The sequence below is a fragment of the Euleptes europaea genome, chromosome 10, assembly GCF_029931775.1.
Source record: "Euleptes europaea isolate rEulEur1 chromosome 10, rEulEur1.hap1, whole genome shotgun sequence".
Taxonomy (NCBI): domain Eukaryota; kingdom Metazoa; phylum Chordata; class Lepidosauria; order Squamata; family Sphaerodactylidae; genus Euleptes; species Euleptes europaea.
Window position 1 is genome coordinate 3,505,903 of NC_079321.1, and position 23,589 is coordinate 3,529,491.

Sequence of the window (23,589 nt, forward strand, 5' to 3'; positions counted from 1 at the left end):
GTAGTAGGTGTGGAGAAATCAGCAGTAGTGATGAGACAGGAATCCCAGATCTCTATTCAATCCAGGAGAATGCATAGTCTTGAGTTTCGTTATTAGTTGTAATTCAGCAGTCTCTCTTTCTAATCTCCCTTGGAAACCCCTTTGTAAGAGAACTGCTACTCTTAAATCAGCAACTGACTGTCCTAGAAGGTTAAAACGTCCCCCCACAGTTTTTGGAATATTGTAGTTTCTAATGTCAGACTTATGTCTGTCTAATCTTTGTCACAGGGTCTGGCCTGTTTGTCCAATGTAGAGGGTGGAAGGGCATTGCTGGCATGCAATGACATAAATCACGTTAGAAGATGGACAGGGGTATGAATTTATCTGTTACCCTGGTGAATTGTAGCCCCATTGGCTTCTGCATGAGCCAGTAATCCATAATGCAGCGAGCAATTCCTCTATTTGATAAGCTGGAAAAGGGACCCCCAGTTTTTCTAATGATATCAGTTATCATAAAGAAGGTGATGCTGGAACGTGTCGTCAAGTCACAGCCGACTTATGGTACCTTTCAAGGCCAGAGACAAACAGAAGTGGTTTGCCATCACCCAATTCTGCGTTGTGGACTTCCTTGGTGGTCTCCCATCCAAATACTAATCACGGTCGACCCTGCTTAGTTTCCTAGATCTGACGAGATCTGGCTAGCCTGGGCCATCCAGATCAAGGCAAGAGACAAACAGAGGTGGTTTTGCCATTGCCTTCCTCTGTGTAGCAACTCTTGACTTCCTTGGTGGTCTCCCATCCAGGTACTAACCAGGGTCAACACCCTGCTTAGCTTCCCAGATGTGAGGAAGTCGGGCTAGCCTGGGCCATCCAGGTCAGAGCAGAGGTGGTTTGCCATTGCCTGCCTCTGCATAGCAACCCTGGACTTCCTTGGTGGTCTCCCATCCCAGGACAAACCAGGGCTGCCCCTGCTTAGCTTCTGAGATGTGACAAGATTGGGCTAGCCTTGGCCGTCCAGGTCAGGGGATCATAAGGGCAGGGAAATTTTTGTTCTGTGAGGCGATCCCTGCCTCTGGTTATCATGATAATTATATTTATTTTGGAGGGAGAGATAATTTTGGCCAACGTTTCTCAACCGGTCTCCTCCAGTGAAGAGCAGCGCAGTTAGGTAACTGATAGCATCTCTGTTATCAAGCACTTAACTGCGTCGACGGCTTTCTGCTCATAAACAGCCAGCTAATTTCTCTGAGCACTCACAAACCTGTCCTTGGTCACAAATAAATGAAAAAAGTAACGCCTACCGTTGATGAATGTGACCCTTGGCTTAAGTGGTGCATGCTGATTTCGGAAGAGCTTTGTGAGGACCTACCAGGTGCTACGTTCCGAAGTCTCTCTGCGTTGCATTAAAAAAACCGACATGAGAGAGCAGGCCCGCATTTGTAGGTTGCATCCGACAGTTGTAAGAGCTTCACAAATGTGGTCTTACTCGGAGGGTCCCCGACCTTTTACAGCCTGCGGGCACCTTTGGAATTCTGACACAGGGTGGTGGGTTTGGGTTGCCAACCTCCAGGTACTAGCTGGAGATCTCCTGCTGTTACAACTGACCTCCATCCGATAGAGATCAGTCCCCCTGGAGAACATGGCCGCTTTGGCCATTGGACTCTACGGCATTGACGTCCCTCCCCTCCCAAACCCTGTCCTCCTCAGACTCCGCCCCAAAAACCTCCCACTGGTGGCAAAGGGGGACCTGGCAACCCTAGTGGGCACAGCCGCAAAACGGCTTCTGCCGGAAGCTTACTTTCAGTTGCACAGTGAAGATTTCGGTGCTGAGGTGGCAGCTGCAGCCAAAGCAATATTTTTGGAAATCTACACAGAAGGAGAAGAGTCGGTTTTCATATGCCGACTTTCTCTACCACTTAAGGAGGAATCAAACCGGCTTAAAATCACCTTCCCTTCCGCTCCCCACAACAGATATCCGGTCAGGTAAGTGGGGGCTGAAGGAGCTGTGACTAGCCCAAGGTCACCCAGCAGGCTTCGTGTGGAGGAGTGGGGAATCAAACCCGGTTCTCCAGATCAGATTCCATCGCTCCAAACCGCCGCTTTTAGCTACTACACCACAGTCAATCAAGTCGCCAGTGACCAGTCAGTAATCTTTCTGGGCAAGAGCCCCGATTGACCCACCCACTGTCTAAAAAGAGTTGGGCACAAGGAAAGGTGTGGGTGAGCATCATGTTGGGGTCCCCTGGTCTAACTCCTATTCACAAACCCAGTTGTTTTTTATAAAAAAATAAAAATAAATAAATGCTGGTGGTGGCAGCTGCTGCCAAAGTAATGTTTTTTAAAATCAGCACAGCCAATCAAATCTCCAGTAGCCAACAAGAAGCTTTGCTGGGCAAAAGCCTCACCTGACCCCGCCCACTTTCTAAAAACATTTGGCAGGTGCCAGAAAAGGTGTCTCTGAGGGGCCATGATGCTAGGATTGCCAACCTCCAGGTGATGGATGGAGATCTCCCTGAGCTGGCAACCCTATATGGTGCCCACAGGCAGTAAGTTGGGGGCCCCTGCCGTAGCGTACACAGAACTGGAGTGCACACCTGTGTTTTTGCAAATATATGTCCTCCAGTCTGCATGGTAAGCAGGGTTGCCAGCTCCGGGTTGAGAATTACCTGGAGATTTTGAGGGTGGAGCCTGGGGAGGGTGGGGTTTGGAGAGGGGAGGGGCTTCGATGCCAAAACGGCCATTTTCTCCAGGGGAACTGATCTCTATCACCTGGAGATCAGTTGTAATAGCAGGAGTTCTCCAGCCACCACCTGGAGGTTGGCAACCCTAATGGCAAGAACTAATCAATGCACTGTGATGCGCTCATGTATTCACTGTCTTACTCCAGATTAATCCCCCGAGGGCTGTTGCTTAGAGTCTGGCAGTCAATCAATATACCATGTTGCAAACAGATCTGAGCAGGAGTGACGGTAGGGCTCATCTCTTAGTTCGGTTTTTGTTCCATTTAATTGTAATCCCCCAATCGTTAATCAGAAACGGGTTTAGTTCAGCCAAAAAGTCATGTAATAGACTGTGCATGTGGAAACTCGCATTCCAATTATAGCTACGGATTAACGGCAATACACTCCCGGAACAAGTCCCTATTTGCATCTCTTTTTCAAATACTTTGTGCGGGATGGGTTGGGGGAACGACGTCAAGTGAAAAGATTTCGCCTCGGTTTCTTGGTTTCTTCACATTTCACTATTGACCCGTGCAGTACCCAGGATACTGTTAATCTGCTCTCAGATATTTCATTTGATCTGGATAATAGCATCCTGCCCTCAGGATTACTGATCAGCCAGTGGGAGTTGTTCTCATGATGTATCACATTTATCTTCCTTCGTCTCCGAGCACCTTGCCATTCAATATCCTGTTACGGCAATAGATTGTTGTGAAGCTGAAGGACTTCATTTAGATTTGGTGGGTGTGCATTAATCTTTTAGGCCGCAGTAAACATCAAGTTTTGTTTTGTTTTTTTTGCTTCAACAACTTAATTATAATTCACCACAAACCCCCCCCCCCATAGTAAAGTATAATATCAGAATGCCAAAAGTGCAGCGTTCACTATTGTTTAAGAAGAGATTTTTATAACGGGGGAATTCAGTCGACGGCCTGTCGGAAGCATGCATCATTCCCACCTCATTTTGTTTCACATAATCTTACCCCTTTTTGATTGCTAAAGTAACGTGGTCGTTTGTCTTCAGGGTAAGCGTTTGGCTCCCGCAAAACTGCCTTCTCCTATCTGGATCTGCCGGGAAGGCAGATCCGTAACGGTGTATCATTAGGACAGTGCAGGCTTGCAATTTCAGCGTCGCAGGCTCTTTGGCGTATAAACATAAATCTTTACCTAGTTTGATGGTCTAATATCAGCTTCCCCCTGTATCCCCGTGAGTTGAATGGGATTGCTTCTAAACAACCTTGCGTTGGCAGAGAACAGCATTATGGCAGCAGGGGAGGGGGGAAATGTACGATGCCCTAGTGGTGTATGAGCCTGCCCAGGATGTTTGGCTGGCAAAAGGATCCTATTCTTGCACAGGGTTAGTTCCACCCTGGACCACGGTGTATTGGTAGGCCTGCAACAGTGGTGGTGTAAGACCTCAAAGGCCATTTATGCATGGCTGTTTCCTAGGGTTGCCAAGTGCCGGGTGGTGGCGGACAAAACCCCGCCAATCCACCTGGCTGCCCGCCGACCAGCTGAGGGTTGGCAGGCAACGTGTGCACATGTGCCTGCCTGCAGCGCCATGTCACTTTCGGTTTACACCCGGAAGCACCACATCGCAAGGGCCCGTTTACCACTCAGTCTCCCAGTTTGAGTGGTAAGGGCCCCTTGTGATGCGGCACTTCCAGGTGTAAACCAGAAGTGATGCGATCGCGGCTGTGCACGCGCACGATCTCACCTCACCTCCAAAAACCTCCTGCTGGATGAGAGGGGGGACCTGGTAAGCCTACTGTTTCCTTGCAGTCACCCCGCTGACTACTTTAGGGCTTTGCTTTGATTATGCTTGCATTTTCTGACTGTCAGAAGTCGCCTCCCCGCACGTTTCCGCGCGTTTTGCCCGTGTTTCCCATATTTATGTTTAGCCAGCATCCAGAAAATGTGGGGACAATGCACAGAAATGCGCTGGGAGAGCGAGACGACTTCTGACAGTGAGAAAATGCAAGCATTATCAAAGCAAAACCCTGAAGTAGTTGGCGGGGTGACTGCGAGGAAACAGCCATGGAGAAATGGCCAAAGAGATGACGCAACTTGAGCAGACTCTAAAACGCAAAGTACAGGTTTGGGCAGCCTCGGTTTGTCTGGGGGCTGTGCAGGAAATTGAGGGAGGATTTAATCTTTAAATCTCTGCATGATTTTTGCTATTCAGAAACAACTCTCTCACTCGGCTATTAGCATTTCAAAGGGAAAACTATATGTCCTTTGAAAACAAGTATCTTTTCCTACATACTGGAAGAATGGGTATTAAAATGGCAAATGAGATTCAATGTGAGCAAGTGTAAAGTGATGCACATTGGGGCAAAAAATCCCAACTTCACATATACACTGATGGGATCTGTCCTGGCAGTGACATACCAAGAAAGGGATCTTGGGGTGGTAGTGGATAGCTCAATGAAGATGTCAACCCAGTGTGTGGCTGCTGTAAAAAAGGCAAATTCCATGCTGGCCATAATTCGACGAGGAATAGAGAATAAAATTGATGATATCATACTGCCCTTGTACAAATCTATGGTGAAACCACACTTGGAATACTGTGTACAGTTCTGGTCCCCACACCTAAAAAAAGGAGAACGCAGAGCTTGAGAAGGTGCAGAAAAGAGCAACCAAAATGATTAGGGGACTAGAGCAACTGTCCTATGGGGAGCGGTTAAGACGCTTAGGGCTGTTTAGCTTGGAAAGAAGGCGGCTAAGGGGAGACATGATAGAGGTCTATAAAATTATGCATGGTTTGGAGAGAGTGGACAGGGAGAAATTTTTCTCCCTCTCCCATAATACTAGAACGTGAGGTCATCTGCTAAAGCTGGAGGGTGAGAGATTCAAAACAGATAAAAGGAAGTATTTTTTTCACACGACGCATAGTTAAATTGTGGAACTCCCTGCCCCCGGATGTGGTGATGGCTGCCAACCTGGAAGGCTTTAAGAGGGGAGTGGACATATTCATGGAGGAAAGGGGTATTCATGGCTATTAGTTAAAATGGATACTAGTCATGCTGCATCCCTATTCTCTCCAGTATCAGAGGAGCATGCCTATTATTGTAGGTGCTGTGGAGGACAGGCAGGATAATGCTGCTGTAGTCGTCTTGCTTGTGGCTTCCTAGGGGCACAAACTTCCTAGAGGTTTGGCCACTGTGAACAGATGGCTTGACTTGATGGGCCTTGGTCTGATCCAGCAGGGCCTTTGTTCTTATGTTCCTAGCAGCTGAGCAGAGAAGCTTGTTTTGAATACCCAACATACCTCCAGGGAAAACTGAGGCAACATAACCCTGCAGTTTCTGTTGCAGGCCCAGCTATAAGGCCAACAGACCTTTGCAGCATGGCCGGGCCCTAAATATCCCAGGCCGACAGACCCAAGGAAAACTTCCTCTCTGAGGACTGCCGGCACAAGCCCTGCCCCTGGCCGCATCCGGCTGTGCCCGATTGGCCAGGCTGGGATAAGAGGCATGGGGAGTCTGTGCAGCCTCAGAGGCTTCCCCCGACCATTTGCCCAGCCACGCCACTGACTCCCGTGGTCAACAACCCCAGTGTCGCCATTCCTCCTGTCCCCCGTAAGCCCACGAATGGTGCCCCACATGAATCTGGGGCCCATGCTTTACAGACGGCAAGATGGACGATCTTGGTCTCATCTCGGGTCGGAGAGCATCGGGTATCTTTCCCTGACTGGCACTGGGGGTTGGATTAGTTCCTTTCCCGCTCTGTGGTTTCCCATAGAATGGTTTGGTGGGTATATGTGAAATGCATCCTTTTTCAAAATAACCACGTGAGCACAGATCGTTGTGGCTTCACTCACCCTTGATCGTACAGGTGCAACCCAGCGAGGTTTTAGATTTACTACCTGGGTCCTGATCATTGATCTTTGGATAAAGATATATCGGTTAAAAGGCTCAGGTCGTAGCCTGTGTAAACCGTTCTTTCTTATTTTCAGATTTGATGCAGCGCGAAGGTCCCATTGTTAATTAGCCCCCCTTTTCTTGTTGTGCACTCCGCTATCTGATAATTGACATTAACCAGGGGCTGAAGTCTCCAGTGAATGGGAAGTTTCATCCCAGTGTGTCATTACAGCATTTGAAGTTTTAAGATGCTTTATAACTTAGCGTGTCACATGCTGTAAACTTAACAGTGGTTTAAAAAAAAAATAGAACTGACCCAAGGCCTATTAAAGTCAATCAAAAGATTCCCTTTGGCATTCTTGGGCTTTGAGCCAAAACTGTAGTAAATAGGATAGATATGTAGAATACAGCAAGTTACTTTTGTTAGCAGTTATTTGCTAATGAGGGTTACATTAAAAATGCTTTTCTATATTGCATCTCGGTTCCTTTTGGGGTCATCGTATGGGCATAGCCTGTCCCACTTGTCAGAGGGACTGTGGGAAGAAGGCCACAATCCAAAGGCCTCAAATTTGGGGGAAGAACGTTTAGACAGTATTAGAATTAGATTCTTGGTCTCAATTGCCTAAGATCCTATGTTAGGTTTACTTAATACTACTGATAAGAAAACACAATACAGGTAGAGTACTAACCAGGGCTAACCCTGCTTAGTTTCTGAGATCTGACGAGATCAGGCTAGCCTGGACCATCCACGTCAGGGCCAGTGAATGATATTTGTTGCTAAATTCTACTGTACTTTTGTCCAGGTACTGGATCTGTAGGGTCACTTTATTTTACGCATTTCCGAGTCCAGATGAAATACCCAAATTCTGAAATATGCTTGAAAGTTTTATTAGTATAGTTAGGGTTCCCAGGTGCCCGATGGTGGCGGGCAAACCCCCGGCAATTTGCCCCTCTGCCCACCGACCACCTGAGGGTACTCTTAGTTTGAGTGGTAAAGGGCCGCTTTACCACTCAAACTAAGAGGTATAAGGCTCCTCGCGAGGCGGCACTTCCAGTTGTAAACCGGAAGTGACGCGCATGCAGTGTGTACGCGCGCGTGCATTCGTGCCGCAATCCCGACCTGAGCCCCATAGCCTCCCACCGGAGGAGAGGGGGGACCTGGCAGCCCTAAGTATAGTAGATGTGGATAGGTTGTGGGTAAGGGGAGGTATTTGCATTCCTCATCTGAGCACGTTTTTTTCTTTTCAAGCCAAACCTTCCCCGGACCTAGTTTTATACCCATTTGCTACGGTCACAGATAGTTTAGTCCCACCCATAGGGTTGCCAAGTCCCTCTTCGCCACCAGCGGGAGGTTTTGGGGGCAGAGCCTGAGGAGGGCAGGGTTTAGGGAGGGGAGGGACCTCAATGCCATTGAGTCCAATGGCCAAAGCGGCCATTTTCTCCAGGGGAATGGATCTCTATCGGCTGGAGATCAGTTGTAATAGCAGGAGATCTCCAGCTAGTACGTGGAGGTTGGCAACACTACCCACCCATTATTCCTCAGCTGGCAATTTTCAGTGTAATAACATGCAGACAGCAGCCGTCATTCTTGTCTGAAGGCCTTGGAAAGACTCCCCTGACCTTCCAGAACATTCAGCCCTCCTGATTGAGAACGGGGCCCTCTTATTCTCTGCAAGAATCTCTAAATCCTCTCTGTCTGAAAGAGAGGGGAGGAAATATGGATATTTACAAATGAGAATTGAAAAATCGGCGTCTTCACCTACCCTTCTTATACCCCCATTTCATGAGGAGGAGGTTATAATTTCAGCTACTAACTGCGCACCAGAAAACATCATTTTCAAGCCCCCCGTGCCCATTTCCACGACTAGATTTAAAAGTCTCCCTCAAACGTCCGATTGGTCCCTTTCAGAACGTGTTCATCCCATTGTACTGCGGAGGGACGTGAAAACTGCCAGAGCGCGTCAAGACTTCCGGGTGACAAAAACCAGAAGAAGAGGAGCGCTGAGATCTTAAATAGGTGCTGCGAATAACCAGAGGCCCAGAGAAGAAAAGATCAATATGATCCACGGCCCTGCAGCTGTGAAGCCTCCTTCTCAGTGAAAAGCTAATGCAATTGAACTTCCGTCTTGCTTGGCTGCAGCGTTCTTCATTTACGGCCCCTTTGATCTGCTTATTCATAGCTGTGAAGCCTGCAAAATTTAATCAAGCCTAAGGCAGGGAAGGGGGAGCCGAAATGCTTCCAGCGCCGGACTCCGGAAAAAAACAGAGCTGTCTATCAAGGATGCATCACAATACTGTCGCGTTTTAGCCTCTTTAAGCCTCTTCTGCAGATGACGGGCTCTCGCCCTTGGCTGGAGAAGCAACGGGGGCTTGCCGTGGGACGTCGGCCGGCTACTTGATGAGCCCCGTCCGTTAAGTGTCTCCATCTTCCCGCGTAAAAAAAGGGGGCAGCGTGAAACGTCTAATCAAGTTGGCATTTTGCAGCCACAAGAGAGAGAAGATTTTTTCTCTCTCTCTTGTAGAATCAGAAATGTACTACAGAAGCCAGTCCCAGGGGGTCCTGGAAGGCTTTTGTGAGTTAGCATCCAAGCAATCTTCCTTTAAAAAAAGTTACTCGGCTTGGAATAGACCTGGTGCGGCAAAGAAGTCCTACTTTCCACAGACTAAATTCCACCTTTATTTTATCTGGGTCTGTTGGATAAAAAGGTTCCCTGGCTGGCAAGATGCAGGAATATGGTTTAATTTCAAATTTACTATCTGCCAACACATGCCATTCAATCAGATAAACACAGGATCTCAGCTGTCATCACAGCATTTTATGCATGCTTAAAAATAGGACCCTTTCTTCGCACTTTGGGAAGGAATTGACTCATATCGAGATTATAATATACGGGAGCCGCTTGAAAAGTTTCTTGGGGTTGGGAAACTCTGCAGTTTCTAGGAAGTTGGCTCATTAGACGACAGAAACGTGAAACTTCCAAGAAGAGGCCATTGAGTCACAAAAGAGTATGGATATTTAAATCCAGTTTATGAAGTACGTTTTGTTTATAAAATATTGTAAGGAATTATGAGTGTATATTTCACGCCTCTCCAGGGGCAGAAAATAGTAGGAAAAGGCACAATGAGGGAGAGAAAGTTCTGGAAATGGAAGGATGTGGTGAACAGGAGAGGTTGTTCCAAGACAGCGCCTCTAATGTAGGGGTGTCCAACTCAATTGTTACGAGGGCCGGATATGACATAAATGTCGCATGGTGGGGCTGGGCTGTGCCTTGCCAGCCCAGATCAGGACTGGGGTGTGGTTCGGCTGCCTCGGTTGGCTCACGGGCTGGATAAGAGCTCTCAAAGGGCCAGATCCAGCCCATGAGTCTCACGTTTGACATCCCTGCTCAAATGCCTACACAGTGGCTCTTATGTAGGATTACAAGGCCACAGCCTGCAACCTTTGGGAGCAAAAAGGGTGTGCTGACGTGACACCAATGCGCCAACTTCTAGGGTTGCCAACATCCAGGCACTAATTTAGAAAATTAGCTTCAAGTTGCATACATGGCTACCTTTGTGAATGTTACCCTTCGTGGGAACTAACCTGTATCCAGCACTTTGAAATTCATTATTATTACTATTAAGATGTGCAATATAAGAGGAACATGCTCGAAGGACTGATGAAGAATTCAATTGCAAAGAATTTGAAACGGCCGTATCCTCCATGAAGTTATTCCTCCCTGAATACTAAGTATCTGTTATATCTGCTCACTTACCTGCATGAGACGTATACAAAATACAGAAGATTGATGCGTATACTTTGAGAGACATTGCACTTTTGAATTGAACTGTTCCTTGTTACCACCATCCCTGAGATGGTTTTGTATGTTTGTGCTTGATATGATTGTATGTGTTGTTCACTTTGTGTATTTATGAGTGCGTATTATATTAGATACAGTAGCATATAATCAGTCTTTGCACCTGTGTGTGTTTTTCGCTCCTGTACTGACTTCCTAATCTCCCAAAACTAGTACAGTGGTGTCTATTTTCTCCCCCAACATCCAGGCACTAGCAGGAGATCTCCCGCGATTACAACTGATCTCCAGCCGATAGAGATCAGTTCACCTGGAGAAAAATGGCCGCTTTGGCAATTGGACTCTATGGCATTGAAGTCCCGCCCCTCCCCAAACTTTGCCCTCCTCAGGCTCCGCCCCAAAAACCTCCCGCCGGTAGCGAAGAGGGACCTGGCAACCCTACCAACTTCACTCCTGGCCAAACCCTGAAGTGACATCAATAGATACTCTAGGATTTTCAGAAAGCCAGGAGTGCATTTAAACCAGAGAGTATTTAAAAATCCTAGAGTGTCTGTGACATCACTTCCGTATTTTATTGGAAGTGGTTTCAGTGGTGGTCCCCAATTCTGCTCTCTGCATTTCCTCCTTCTGGTATTTCAGGTGCCAGTTGGCATGGTAAAGGTTTCCAGGGAGCCTGCCCCTGTCTGGTTGATTAATAAAACTTCAATTAATTTAAAGATTAATAAAAAATAAAATGCTTCTCCCGAGCTGACAACTGTCATCTCTGGAGAAATAATCCATCTGCCTGAGCTGCTGAAGTAGGTCGCAGTGTTACATTACAATATTGCTGCTCCAGTGAATTAAAAAATATGATTATTTTATGAATAAAATAAGGAAATCTTTTAACCGAATGATCCACTAAGAAATTATTAATAAACATAACAAACAATAAAACGGTAGAGCAAAGAGAGCAGCCGACTCTGCTGGTATCGCCAAGGTGATATGTGTCACACACCCCCGAGTTTACAGCTGCAGATTTTAGCAAATAAGAGAGATGATTTGGTAAAAGGCTTTTTAAAATAACTGATATGGATTTTGTAATATTAAAAAAGTTTTAAATGTTCATAAATACTAATAAAAATATGTCAATTATGGTTTAGAGGCCTCAAAAGCTGGGCCTGGGCCTCTCCAGATTTCTGAGCGGGCTCAACATAGAGGGATGAAAAGGGCAGAGGGTGAGAAATTAACGGTGATCGGGTGAGAAAAGGACAGGGATTTGGGAAGTTGGGTGCAAAAGAACTGGTCAAAGAGGTAGTTGGATGGAATGAAAGCAGATAGGGTGAAAGTCATCCTATCTCAGAGCCCATTTAGGGTTTCCACAGGAAAAAAGGTCTTATTGTTATTTCCCCCAAAAAGCCCACCCAGTTTGAATCTTCCAGCACCGGCAGACTGTCATCACAAGCTCACAAGCTGCCCCACACCACAATTTTCATTACCCAGACAGTTGAGGTAGGATTGCCATGTCCCTCTTTGCCACTGGCGGGAGGTTTATTGGGGTGGAGCCTGAGGAAGTCAGGGTTTGGGGAGGGGAGGGACTTCAATGCCATAGAGTCCAATGGCCAAAGTGGCCATTTTCTCCAAGGAAACTGATCTCTATTGGCTGGAGATCAGTTGTAATACCAGGAGAACTCTAGCTAGTACCTTGAGGTTAGCAACCCTTCATTGAGGTCATGATGGGAGACCCCTATTTGGCTCTAAACTCAGGTTCTGTGACCTGCATATGTCCTTGGATTGGGTCCATACTGTCTACGTAGCATCAACATGCAAGTTTGGTGGCAGCATCAGAGAGCTCAGGAGACCTGCTGAGAACAGGAGAAGACCTACTTCGGCCAACATGAATTCACCAGCCTTCACAGTGTATGAACGAGAGTCAATGGGGCAGAACCAAACTTCCTCCAAAGAACCTGTCCCCAGGCTAAGAATATTTCCTCCAACTTAAGTGTCTTCTCCTCCAGTGGAAGAGCCATTTAAGTAGGAGGAAGTCTTTTTAAGCTGGTAAGTTGCTCAGTAAGTGGTATGAGAAGGGTTGGATCCATTCCAATAAGAGTAGGTTTGCATCCTGTGAACCCTAAGTTGGCAGAAGCTATGCTGTGTCTACTTGTCATGAAGAAGTAACAAGACAATTCTTGGCTACTGATTAGGGTTTCCAACTCCAGGTTGGGAAATTCCTGGAGATTTGGGAGTGGAGCCTGAGGAGGGCGGAGTTTGGGATGAGGAGAGACCCCGGCGGGGTCTAGATTAAGAGGGTTGCCAGGTCCCCCGTTGCCATCGGTGGGAACTTTGGTGTGTGTGGGGGCTATTATGCAATAATGCCCCTTCTGGGGTAAACCCGGAAGTGACAGGGATGCTCTAGCACGTTTCTTAAATACTCTATGGAAACCCTGGAGTTTTTGGAGGAACGTGCTAGAGCGTTGCCATCAAACCTGAAATTGACAGGGATGTGCGAGCATATTCCTCCAAAAACTCTATGGTTTCCATAGAGGTTTTTTTTTTTTGAGGATGTGCTAGAGCGTCCCCGTCACTTTCGGGTTTACCTCGGAAGGGACGTTATTGTGCCACCATTTAGCTGGCCTGTTTCCCCCGCTGGTGAGCTGAGGGATAGCAGGCAGGCCTTTTAATTGGTGGGCAATTGCCCACCATTAACAAACACCTGGCAACCCTATAGATTAAGTGTAGGTAGCCTTACATAAATAATGACTGTAGAACAGCTTTCAAGGTGTTTCCAAAATAGCTGGTGAGATGAAACATTCATTCTGTTGCCCAGGTGGGTAATCTATTAATTCCTGGTATATTTGCTGGAATATCTTTGTGTCGTTTATATCATGTTGAAGGCTGGCTTGTGTGAGCAGTAGATTGTTATCAAAGAACACCACTGAACTGGCATGGCATTTCTCCGTGTTTCTGGAAATGATGTGCCCTCACATGTATACCCGTATCCCTTATGGGAGGTGGCACACCTTGAGAAACGAACTGTGGACTTTGATACATTGATACCTATGTGCAAATAAACCTATGTGTTATAGTAAATATAACGTATACCATTTATTTAGTGGAAGAAACTTACTTAGTAATAGTATGCTTTTAATTGAAATGTGAATACTTTTTGTTCACACAGATGGATCGTGTCATTTTTTGTGTGTTTTTGGAAGTTGACTACAAAATATACAAGAAGAAAATGAATGAGTTCTTCCCGACAGGTATGTCCACCTTTTTTTCTGCCTAAAAGAGATTGTCTGCTTGATAATACAGACATGCATGTACGCATAGTGTTCTTGTATGTACAGTATTTCTTTATTTATTGTAGTACTAAATAATTTTTCTATTAACATATTTCAAGCGTTATACAAAACATGTAAATACGATATATGTTAGTATAGCATCATCATTTGATCAAATGACTGAGACCTAGGATTGCCAACTCCAGGTTGGAAGATTCCTGGAGATTTTGGAGGCGGAGCCTAGAGAAGGCAGGATTTGGGGAGAGAAGGGCTCTCAGCAGTGTATAATACCATAGAGTCATAAGAACATAAGAACATAAGAAAGGCCATGCTGGATAAGACCAAGGTCCATCAAGTCCAGCAGTCTGTTCACACAGCGGCCAATCAGGTGCCTCTAGGACGACTGCAGCAGCATTGTCCTGCCTGTGTTCCACAGCACCTAATATAATAGGCATGCTCTTCTGATCCTGGAGAGAATAGTTATGCATCATGACTAGTATCCATTTTTACTAGTATCCATGGATAGCCCTCTTCTCCATGAACATGTCCACTCCCCTCTTAAAGCCTTCCAAGCTGGCTGCCATGACCACATCCTGGGGCAGGGAGTTCCACAGTTTAACTATGTGTTGTGTGAAGTCCATCCTCCAAAGCAGTTGTTTTCTTCCGAGGAACTGATCTCTGTCATCTGGAGATCAGTTGTAATAATTGGATTTCCAGGCCCCACCTGGAGGATGGCACCCTAGAAAGATCTCATTTTCATGAGTATTGCCTTTTATGCATTATCAGTTTCCTTCCGTCTAATTTCCTGTTTCTTTTGGTGTTATTTTCCAATTATTCACCTGTTTTGCTCCCTCCAGTGGTCAATTTGATATGACAGCAGTTTTAGAAAGCATAAAAAGCTGCTGATTTAAACTACAGGGAGAAACACTTCATTTAAAGCTGTGATGTCGAATCGACCATCAGAGGGAGTAAAACATATGCATAGCTGAAACCCTCCCCTCCCTGAAGAAACAGGAGGTTAGACACGAGGAAACTGAGAATGCATAAAGGCATATGTTAGAATAAAACATTTATTAAAAAGTGCAAGTGCCTGTTTTCTTTTTTAACAAAATGTGCTATTTACAGGCATGGTTTAGATAGCATTACAGACCAGAGTGACCAGCTCTGAGTTAGGGAATTCCTGGAGATTTGGGGGTGGAGCCTGGGAAGGGGGAGGTTGGGAGGGGGAGGGACTTCAGTGGGGAACAGCCACAGAGTCCACCCTCCAAAGCAGCTGTTGTCTCCAGGGGAACTGATCTCTGCCATCTGGAGATCAGCTGTAATACTGGGAGATCTCCAGGTGCCACCTGGAGGTTGGCAACCCTCCTGTAGACAACGTGCATGGCAGGGCTGCATTCAGACAAGCTCCTCACACGCTCATTTCACACATGGCTTGTAGATTCAAGACTTCTTACTGTGGGCCAGGCACAAACTGTCAGCCTACCTTCACAGGGCTGTTGCGAGGATAGAATGGAGGAGAGGAGAATGATGTAAACCTCATTGGGGAGAAAACCAGGGTACAAATGAGGTAAATAATTGAATCCTTGGTAACAAACTGTAATTTGTTTTGCCATCTATATCAGACCCAATGACAAACTGTGGTTTATTCCTTGCTTACAAATCAGGATTCCTAACCATGCTTTAACCCTGATTTGGAAACCTGGTTAACAACATGGTTTGGCATTTTGTCTGATCAAGTTGTCCGAACAAATTGTGGTTCATGACCAACCAGGAGGTGTTCAGTCTATGAGTCATGTACCCCGGGGGAAAGGAAGTGTGCAAATCTGAGGATTTTGGTTATCTGAATGTAGCCATTATGCCCAATCCATGGCTTGAGAATGAACGCCAAATCTGAATCTGGAACAGCTGCTGTTTTGCAAACTGTAGTTTGAACAAGCTGTCATAATGTGAGGGAATTGTCTGCCCTCGTAGGCTGCCGAACTACAGAGAGGGGAGCCTAGAGTTAGCAGAAAATGCAACCCCTCTAGTAGCTCCTTTGGGCAGTTTCCCAAAGTACTCACTGTCATTTGCTGAGCCACAGTTGTCTGTCCGTCTCCACCCCCATCCCCACCCTCTTTTTAAGTTAAAATTATCATCTGGGGTTCCAGTCACTGATCACGTATGTTTCATCCATCATGTTAAAAAAAATGTCTCCCAAAGCTTTTATTATGGTACGCAGTTAAATTTGAGGACAAAGCTCATGTGCAGAGGAGGGAGACCAAGGTGAATCTTTTGGGAGAGCACCAGAGCATTCTCATTAGGGTTGCCAGCCTCCAGGTGATGGCTGGAGGTCTCCTGCTATTACAACTGATCTCTAGGTGACAGAGATCAGTTCCCCTGGAGAAAATGGCCGCTTTGGCAACTGGACAATATGGCATTGAAGTCCCCCCCTCTCCAAACCCTGCCCTCCTCAGGCTCTGCCCCAAAAACCTCTAGTTACTTCCTAACCCGGAGCTGGAACCCCAATTCTGATGCAAAGTGGACGAGGAGGCTCAGAGTAGAAACCATGGTTTGTTAGTTATGTGTACATGGGGGACACAAATACAACAGGGAGGGACCCAAACCATGGTTAGCACATGGCTTGTCATGATATCTTAATCGTAACCCAGTGACAAATGAGATGAGAGCTCTTTCTATAACAGCATACAGGTTCATCATCCCTTATCCGGACATCCAAAATACAGAAAGATCTAAAATACAGACATTTTGAGCTGGCATGCAGGCATTACTCACAGGCCCTCAGCAGCCAAGCTGTTTTCTGATGGTTCAGTGTACACAAAATTATTTAAAATATCGTTTAAAATTACATTCAGGCTATGTGTATAATGTGTATATAAAACATAAATGAATTTCGGGTTTAGACTTGGGTTCCATCCCCAAGATATCTCGTTATGATGAAGAATGTGAGTTGTGGCTCACGGAAGCTCATACCCTGCCAGAAATTTTGTTAGTCTTTAAGGGGCTACTTGACTCTTGTTCAAGAAATCAGAAGGAGATGGAGACTGGGAAGGGCAGCCATGAAGGAGCTACAAAAGATTCTAAAGTGTAAGGATGTGTCACTGGCCACCAAGATCAAGTTAATTCATGCCATCATGTTCTGTATTACTATGCATAGGTGTGAGAGCTGGACAATGAAGAAAGCTGATAGGAACAAAGTAGATTCCTTTGAAATGTGGTATTGGAGGAGAGTGTTACGGATACCCTGGACTGTCAAAAAACCAAATCCGTAGGTTATAGATCAAATCAAGCCTGAACTGATCCTAGAAGCTAAAAGGACTAAACTGAGGCTGTTGTACTTTGGTCACATTATGAGAAGACAAGAGTCACTGGAAAAGACAATAATGCTACGAAAAGTTGAGGGCAGCAGGAAAAGAAGGACCCAACAAGAGAAGGATTGACTCTATAAAGGAAGCCACGGCCCTCAATTTGCAAGTTCTAAGCAAGGCTGCTAAGGATAGGATGTTTTGGAGGACATTGATTCATAGGGTTGCCATGAGTAAAAAATGACTTGACGGGCCTGACGGCCCTGAACACACACATCTCATTATGTATATGGAAATAGGCCAAAATATGGAAAGATCAGAAATACAGAACACTTGTGGTCCCAAGGATTCCAGATAATGGATACTCAATCGGTATGGAAAATAGCTTTCTGCAAACTCAGGTTGCAAACAATTAGATTTGAGTCTGGTAGCACCTTAGAGACCAACAAGATTTTTTTGGGTAGGTGGAATGAGCTTTCGAGAGTCAATGCTCCCTTCATCAGATACATTTGCAACCAATTCACTCTTCTTATTGTGCCAAAAGAAAGAAATAGGCATGATATCCCTCAGCTGTGCTCTACAATCTGATCCAAATACAACCACTTCTTCCACTTTCAACCTCTCTTTTTTTGGATGCAAACTAGGAGCTGGTTCAGACATTTTGACATCATTGTTCCTGGGAGATGGTAAATGTATGGAGGAACTAATGTCTAACCTAATACATTCTCCAGATGCAACTGCTGTTTCTCAACAGTGATTTATGTGGGCATTTATTAACCCAATGACTGGTAGAAGCTCCCTTGGAAAAGCTATTTGCATATTAACTGTGTAGTCCAAATAGCTGGCGAGCCCTACAATAGTTTCTGTCTCCTTCTCTGAATCCCTCGAAGATCCTTTAAAATCCCTCTTTTACAGTTTGGGAAGACCGTGGACCCCAAGAGGGATTATGCATAATTCACCTTCAGACCGAGAGAGGAATAATGATCTCTTGTGGTGCTCGATTTCCCATGCCTTTCCCCTGATCTTGCTCATTATGTCCAGAAAATTCTCTCATATTCAGTTGGAAAACCCTACTGCACTTCCAACGAAAACATAAGTATGAAACTGTTCCCGCAGCGAGATGAGTCACTCCAAAGACTGCTCTTCCTCAACCCACTTTGGGAATGTCATCTTCTATTATTCAAAGCAGTATCCGTTGTTTTTTTTACATTTCTTTTTTACCTTAAGAAGATCTCTTTTGTGCTCTTTTTCTGCATGTCGTTTTGGATCTGCTTCTCTTTGTTGAAATGTCCTCAAAAGAGGAAAGAGGTGTGTGTATCTCCCTCTCCCAAAATACTAAAACTTGAGGGCTTCCAGTTAAGTTGATGAGCTGTAGAATTAGGACTGAGAAAGAAAATACTTCTTTATTCGACAAGTGATTAAATTGTGGAATTTGCTGCCAGAGGATGTAGTGATGGCAACAGGCACAGATGGCGTTTAAAAAGTGATTGGACAGATTCATAGAGGAGAGGTCTATCAGAGGCTATTAGCCATGGTGCCTAAAGGGAACCTCCATGTTCAGTCAGCCTTTAAATCCTAGTGCCAGGAGGTAACATCAGGGGAAGGCCTTGACCTACATTCCCTGAAGTTGGACCTCCAGAGAACTGGTTGGCCACTGTGTGGGACAGGGTACAGGACTAGATGGACCCTTACTGGTCTGATCTAGCTGGGCTCTTGTTATGTTTTTATGAAGGCCCCGGCCTCTATGCCCTGATGTTGAACCTCCAGAGGAACTGATTGGCCACTGTGTGAGACAGGATGATGGATAGGTTTGCCAACCTCCAGATACTATCTGGAGATCCCCGCCTATTAGAACTGATCTCCAGCTGATAGAGATCAGTTCACCTGGAGAAAATGGCTGCTTTGGCCATTGGACTCTATGGCATTGAAGTCCCGCCCCTCCCCAAACCCCGCCTTCCTCAGGCTCCACCTCAGAAACCTCCCACCGGTGGCGAAGAGGGACCTAGCAACCCTATTGCTGGACTAGATGAACCTCCGGTCTGATCCAGCAGGGCTCTTCTGATGTTCTTATCAAGGGAAGGCCTCGGCCTCTATGCCCTGTTCATTGGACCTTCAGAGGAACTGGTTGGCCACTGTGTGAGGCAGGATGCTGGACTAGGTGGACTACAGGTCTAATCCTGCAGGGCTCTTCTGATATTCTTATCAGGGGAAATCCTTGGCCTCTATGCCCTGTTTCTTTGGTCCTCCAGAGGAACTGGTTGCCCACTGTGTGAGGCAGGATGCTGGACTAGATGGATCACTAGTCTGATCCAGCAGGGCTCCTCTTATGTTATGCTACAGCTTTCTGTACTTCTTACTCTGCGTGGCATTATATAACTACAAGGCTTGGCTATTGACTGCAGAAGTAGACTTCCCTATGAGGAGCGGTTAAAACACTCAGGGCTGTTTAGCCTGGAGAGAAGGCAGTTAAGGGGAAACATGATAGAGGTCTATAAAATTATGCGCAGTTTGGAGAGAGTGGACAGGGAGAAGCTTTTCTCCCTCTCTCATAATACCAGAATGCGGGGTCATCTGCTGAAGCTGGAGGGGGAGAGATCCAAAACTGATAAAAGGAAGTATTTTTTCACACAATGCATAGTTAAATTGTGGAACTCCCTCCCCCAGGATGTGGTGATGGCTGCCAACTTGGAAGGCTTTAAGAGGGGAGTGGACATGTTCATGTGGATAAGTCTCTGCTTGGCATGCAGAAGGTCCCAGGTTCAATCCCTGGCAACTCCTGTTAAAGGGACCGTTCGGTAGGTGAGGTAGAAGACCTCAGCCTGAGACCCTAGAGACCCGCTGACAGTCTGAGTAGACAAATACTGACCTCGATGGACCCGTGGTCTGATTCAGTATAAGGCAGCTTCATGCGTGACCCTGTGCCATTTGCGTGGCCTGCCCTTTTCCATGTGTGGAGCGACAGAGAACTTGGTGTAAGCGGAAGAACTTTGCAGATTTGTCTGACACGGGTGCACCAGATTTCCTTGAATAACAGTTGAGGGACTTTTCCCACGATTAAAATAAGACTACTTGTATTCCTTTCTGCGCTTGTTTCACTGCCAGAGTATTCATGGGCTGGAGTGGACGAAACTGTAAATCAACATTTCCATCCTCACATGAACATTCATTTGCTGCTACTGGCTATCTGGCCGTTGACAGTGGCCAAAAAGCTGTTTTGTCACATCAACCTACTCGTTTAGACATTTTCGACATCTCCATATTGACGTATGGCTATGGTTTCTAGAGGCGTGCGCTCTGAGCCATGTAGTTCATATTAGTCATGCCGAACATGGTATAATTATTCATCCTTAACCAATACTCAAGGGACAGTAAAGGGACGTGGTATTTGCCGCTCCATGTTATATATTAGGGTGATTCTAATTGCCGTAGTGACTTTGAGGTCGGAATTAACTGCATTAATGCTAGCGAGTTCAGAACTAATTAATTTGTAATAAAAGTATGATCTTGTGTATGCCGCCCTGAGGTGGAAGTTGCTAACGCTTTGGTTAACAAAGAATCCTTCTGCTATGTGATGTAGGGCATGCTTTTATGCCCGAGTAATTAATTGGGGGAAAGAAAGCCTTTTTTTTTTGTAATCCTGAAAACTACGGAGAAAGGTTCCCGCTGTCTTTGAAGGTGCCTGTAAAGGCCAGATGAAGGAATCAGTGTAGATGAGGGGAACGTTGTTGCCACAACAGTCCTGTGAGGAAAGGCAGACAAAATGATTAATGGTATCAAAGGGAGCAAAGAAATTCAACACAAATTGCAACCTGAAACTGGAACTGATATTTTGGGGGGAGAAGTTCATAGGAGCTGGGAGTGGAGGGGAATGGAATGGGATGGGAGGGAGAAGAAGAAGAAGAAGAAGAAGAAGAAGAAGAAGAAGAAGAAGAGGAGGAGGAGGAGGAGGAGGAGGAGGAGGAGGAGGAGGAGCTTGTTTATATATGCCGACTTTCTCTACCACTTCAGGCAGAATCAAACCAGCTTACAATCACCTTCCCTTCCCCTCCCCACAACAGACACCCTGTGAGGCAGGTGGGGCTGAGAGAGTGTGAGTAGCCCAAGGTCACACAGCTGGCTTCATATGTAGGAGTGGGGAAACAATCCAGTTCACCAGATTACCTTCCACCGCTCATGTGGAGGAGTGGGGAATCAAACCCGGTTCTCCAGATTAGAGTCTACTGTTTCAAACCACCACTCTTAACCACTACACCACGCTGGCTCTCAAAGGCCAGGAAAAGACCAGCAGGAGCTGACGTCGAAAAAACGTAGAAAAGGAAAGGGAGAATATTTTTTTAAGCGCACAAAGAGGAAACGAATATGCTAGAACAGGGGTCCCCAACTATTTGGAGTCCATGGGCACCTTTGGAAAGATAACAGAGCGTGGTGGGTATGTTAGCATTCCAAAAAGCCGCACCTTGCCCCACCCACTTTTTACAAACACTTGGCAGATACCAGGAGCGAGGAGCATGGCATCAACAGGCACCATGTTGGTAGGGTTGCCAGGTCCCTGTTCACCACCGGCAGAAGGTTTTTGGGGCGGAGTTTGGGGAGGGACTTCAGTGCCATAGAGTCCAATTGCCAAAGCAGCCATTTTCTCCAGGGGAACTGATCTGTATCGGATGGAGATCAGTTGAATTAGCTGGAGAGCAACAGCTAGTACCTGGAGCCCATTTGAATGGGCTTAGACTGGAGTAAGCCTCCTTCTGATTGCACCGCAAATCTGTTATGGTGGCCATATTTCTAAAGCCAGAGTAGCCCTGTTTTTACTCTGCGGTATTGCTTCCCTCAGCTCAGGAACATGGAGAGGGGAGGCTGTTGTGAGGTCAGGCTTTCAGCACACGAATTGCCCTTGAAACAGGATCCTTCCGAGCCAGCAGCTGGGCTCTTTGTAGTTGCGACATTTTGTTGTCAACCACAATCCTTCACCACCTGCTCCCCTTAGGTTTACTGACCCAAACTGGATTGTGCGTAATGAGACACCCCACTCAGACCCGTGGACCCATTAGCGCTTCGGCCTTGGCAGAAATATGCTGTTGGTTTGCAAGCCGTGCAAATAGGGTTGCCAACTGCCAGGTAGTAGCAGGAAATCTCCTGCTAATTCAACTGATCTCCAGCCGATAGAGATCAAATTACCTGGAGGAAAATGGCCGCTTTGGCAATTGAACTCTATGGCATTGAAGCCCCTCCCCAAACCCCGCCCTCCTCAGGCTCCGCCCCAAAAATCTCCCACTGGTGGCAAAGAGGGACCTGGCAACCCTATGTGCAAATGAGACTAGTGAAGCAGCAACTTACCAATGGGAGAAAATTTCATCGAATCATAGAACCCCCCCCCCCAAAAAAGTTGGCTAGTATTGATCATTTGAGGGGGTAGCCATTTTAGTTGGTAGCAAGAAAATTAAACAATAATTCCGGGTCACCTGAAAGACTAACAAAGTGTATTCCAGGAAAAGCTTTCACGACTGAGCTCCTGAAGGGAGCTCTAACTCATGACAGTTCATACTGGAATACATTTTGTTAGTCTTTATGATGCCACTGATTCAAATCCTAGAGTTGGAAGGGGCCATAGAGACCATCTAGTCCAACCCCCTGCTCGAAGCAGGATCAGCCTAGAGCATCCCTGACATGTGTTTGTCCAGCCGCTGCTTGAAGACAGCCAGAGAGCGGGAGCTCACCACCTCCCTAGGTGGCTGATTAACTGCTGAAATACTCTCACTTAAAAAAAATGTTTTCCTAATATTCAGCCAGTACCTTTCCACCCATAATTTAAACCCATTATTGCCAGTCCTATCCTCTGCTGCCAACAGGAACAGCTCCCCACCCCCAGTGACATCCCTTCAAATACTTCAAGAGAGCAATCCTGTCCCCCCTCAACCTCCTCTTCTCCAGACTGAACATTCCCAAGTCCCTCAACCTTTCCTTGTAGGGCCTGATCTCCAGGCCCCGATCATCTTGGTTGCTCTCCTCTGCACCCGCTCCATTCTATCCACATCCTTTTTGAAGTGAAGCCTCCAGAACTGCACACAATACTCCAGGTGCGGCCTGACCAATGTGGTGTGTGTGTGTGTGCGCGCCATCAAATCACAGCTGACTTATGGCCATCTAGAGGGGTTTTCAAGGAAAGAGACGTACATAGGTGGCTTGCCATTGCCTGCCTCTGCATAGCGACCCTGGACTTCTTTGGTGGTCTCCCATCCAAGGACTAAACAGGGCTGACCCTGCTTAGCTTCCGGGAGCTGATGAGATCGGGCTAGCCTGGGCCATCCAGGTCAGGACAGACAATGAGAGGTGGTTTGCCATTGCCTGCCTCCACATCACGCCCCTGTTGTTCCTTAAAGGTTTTCCATTCAAGTGCTAACCTGGGCCAACCCTGATTAGCTCCTGAGATCTGACGAGATTAGGCTAGCCTGGCGCTATCCAGATCAGGCAAATGCTGTGTACAGCAGGACTTTGACATCTTGCAATCTGGATGTTTGGATTTCACCTCAGTTGGAGTCTGCCCTTCTCAACCCCGGCCTCAAGTACAATGATTAGAAGCACAGAAATCTTCTTTCCCAACGGGAGGAGGGGTAGGATGGGGAAAACGAAAGTGAGTGTTGCAGGAAAGACAGTTGGTGTGGAGGAGAAGGAGGAAA

At 46.4% G+C, this 23,589-nt stretch overlaps 1 protein-coding gene across 1 annotated transcript in view; it reads left to right on the forward strand.

Moving 5' to 3' along the window:
* The window catches only part of MACROD2 (mono-ADP ribosylhydrolase 2), a 989,050-nt gene that overhangs the window by 942,384 nt on the left and 23,077 nt on the right, over positions 1-23,589 (forward strand). Inside the window, exon 9 of the mRNA XM_056856797.1 lies at positions 13,511-13,592. Within this exon, the coding sequence (XP_056712775.1) occupies positions 13,511-13,592 (82 nt within the window). The remainder of the gene's footprint in view (positions 1-13,510; positions 13,593-23,589) is intronic.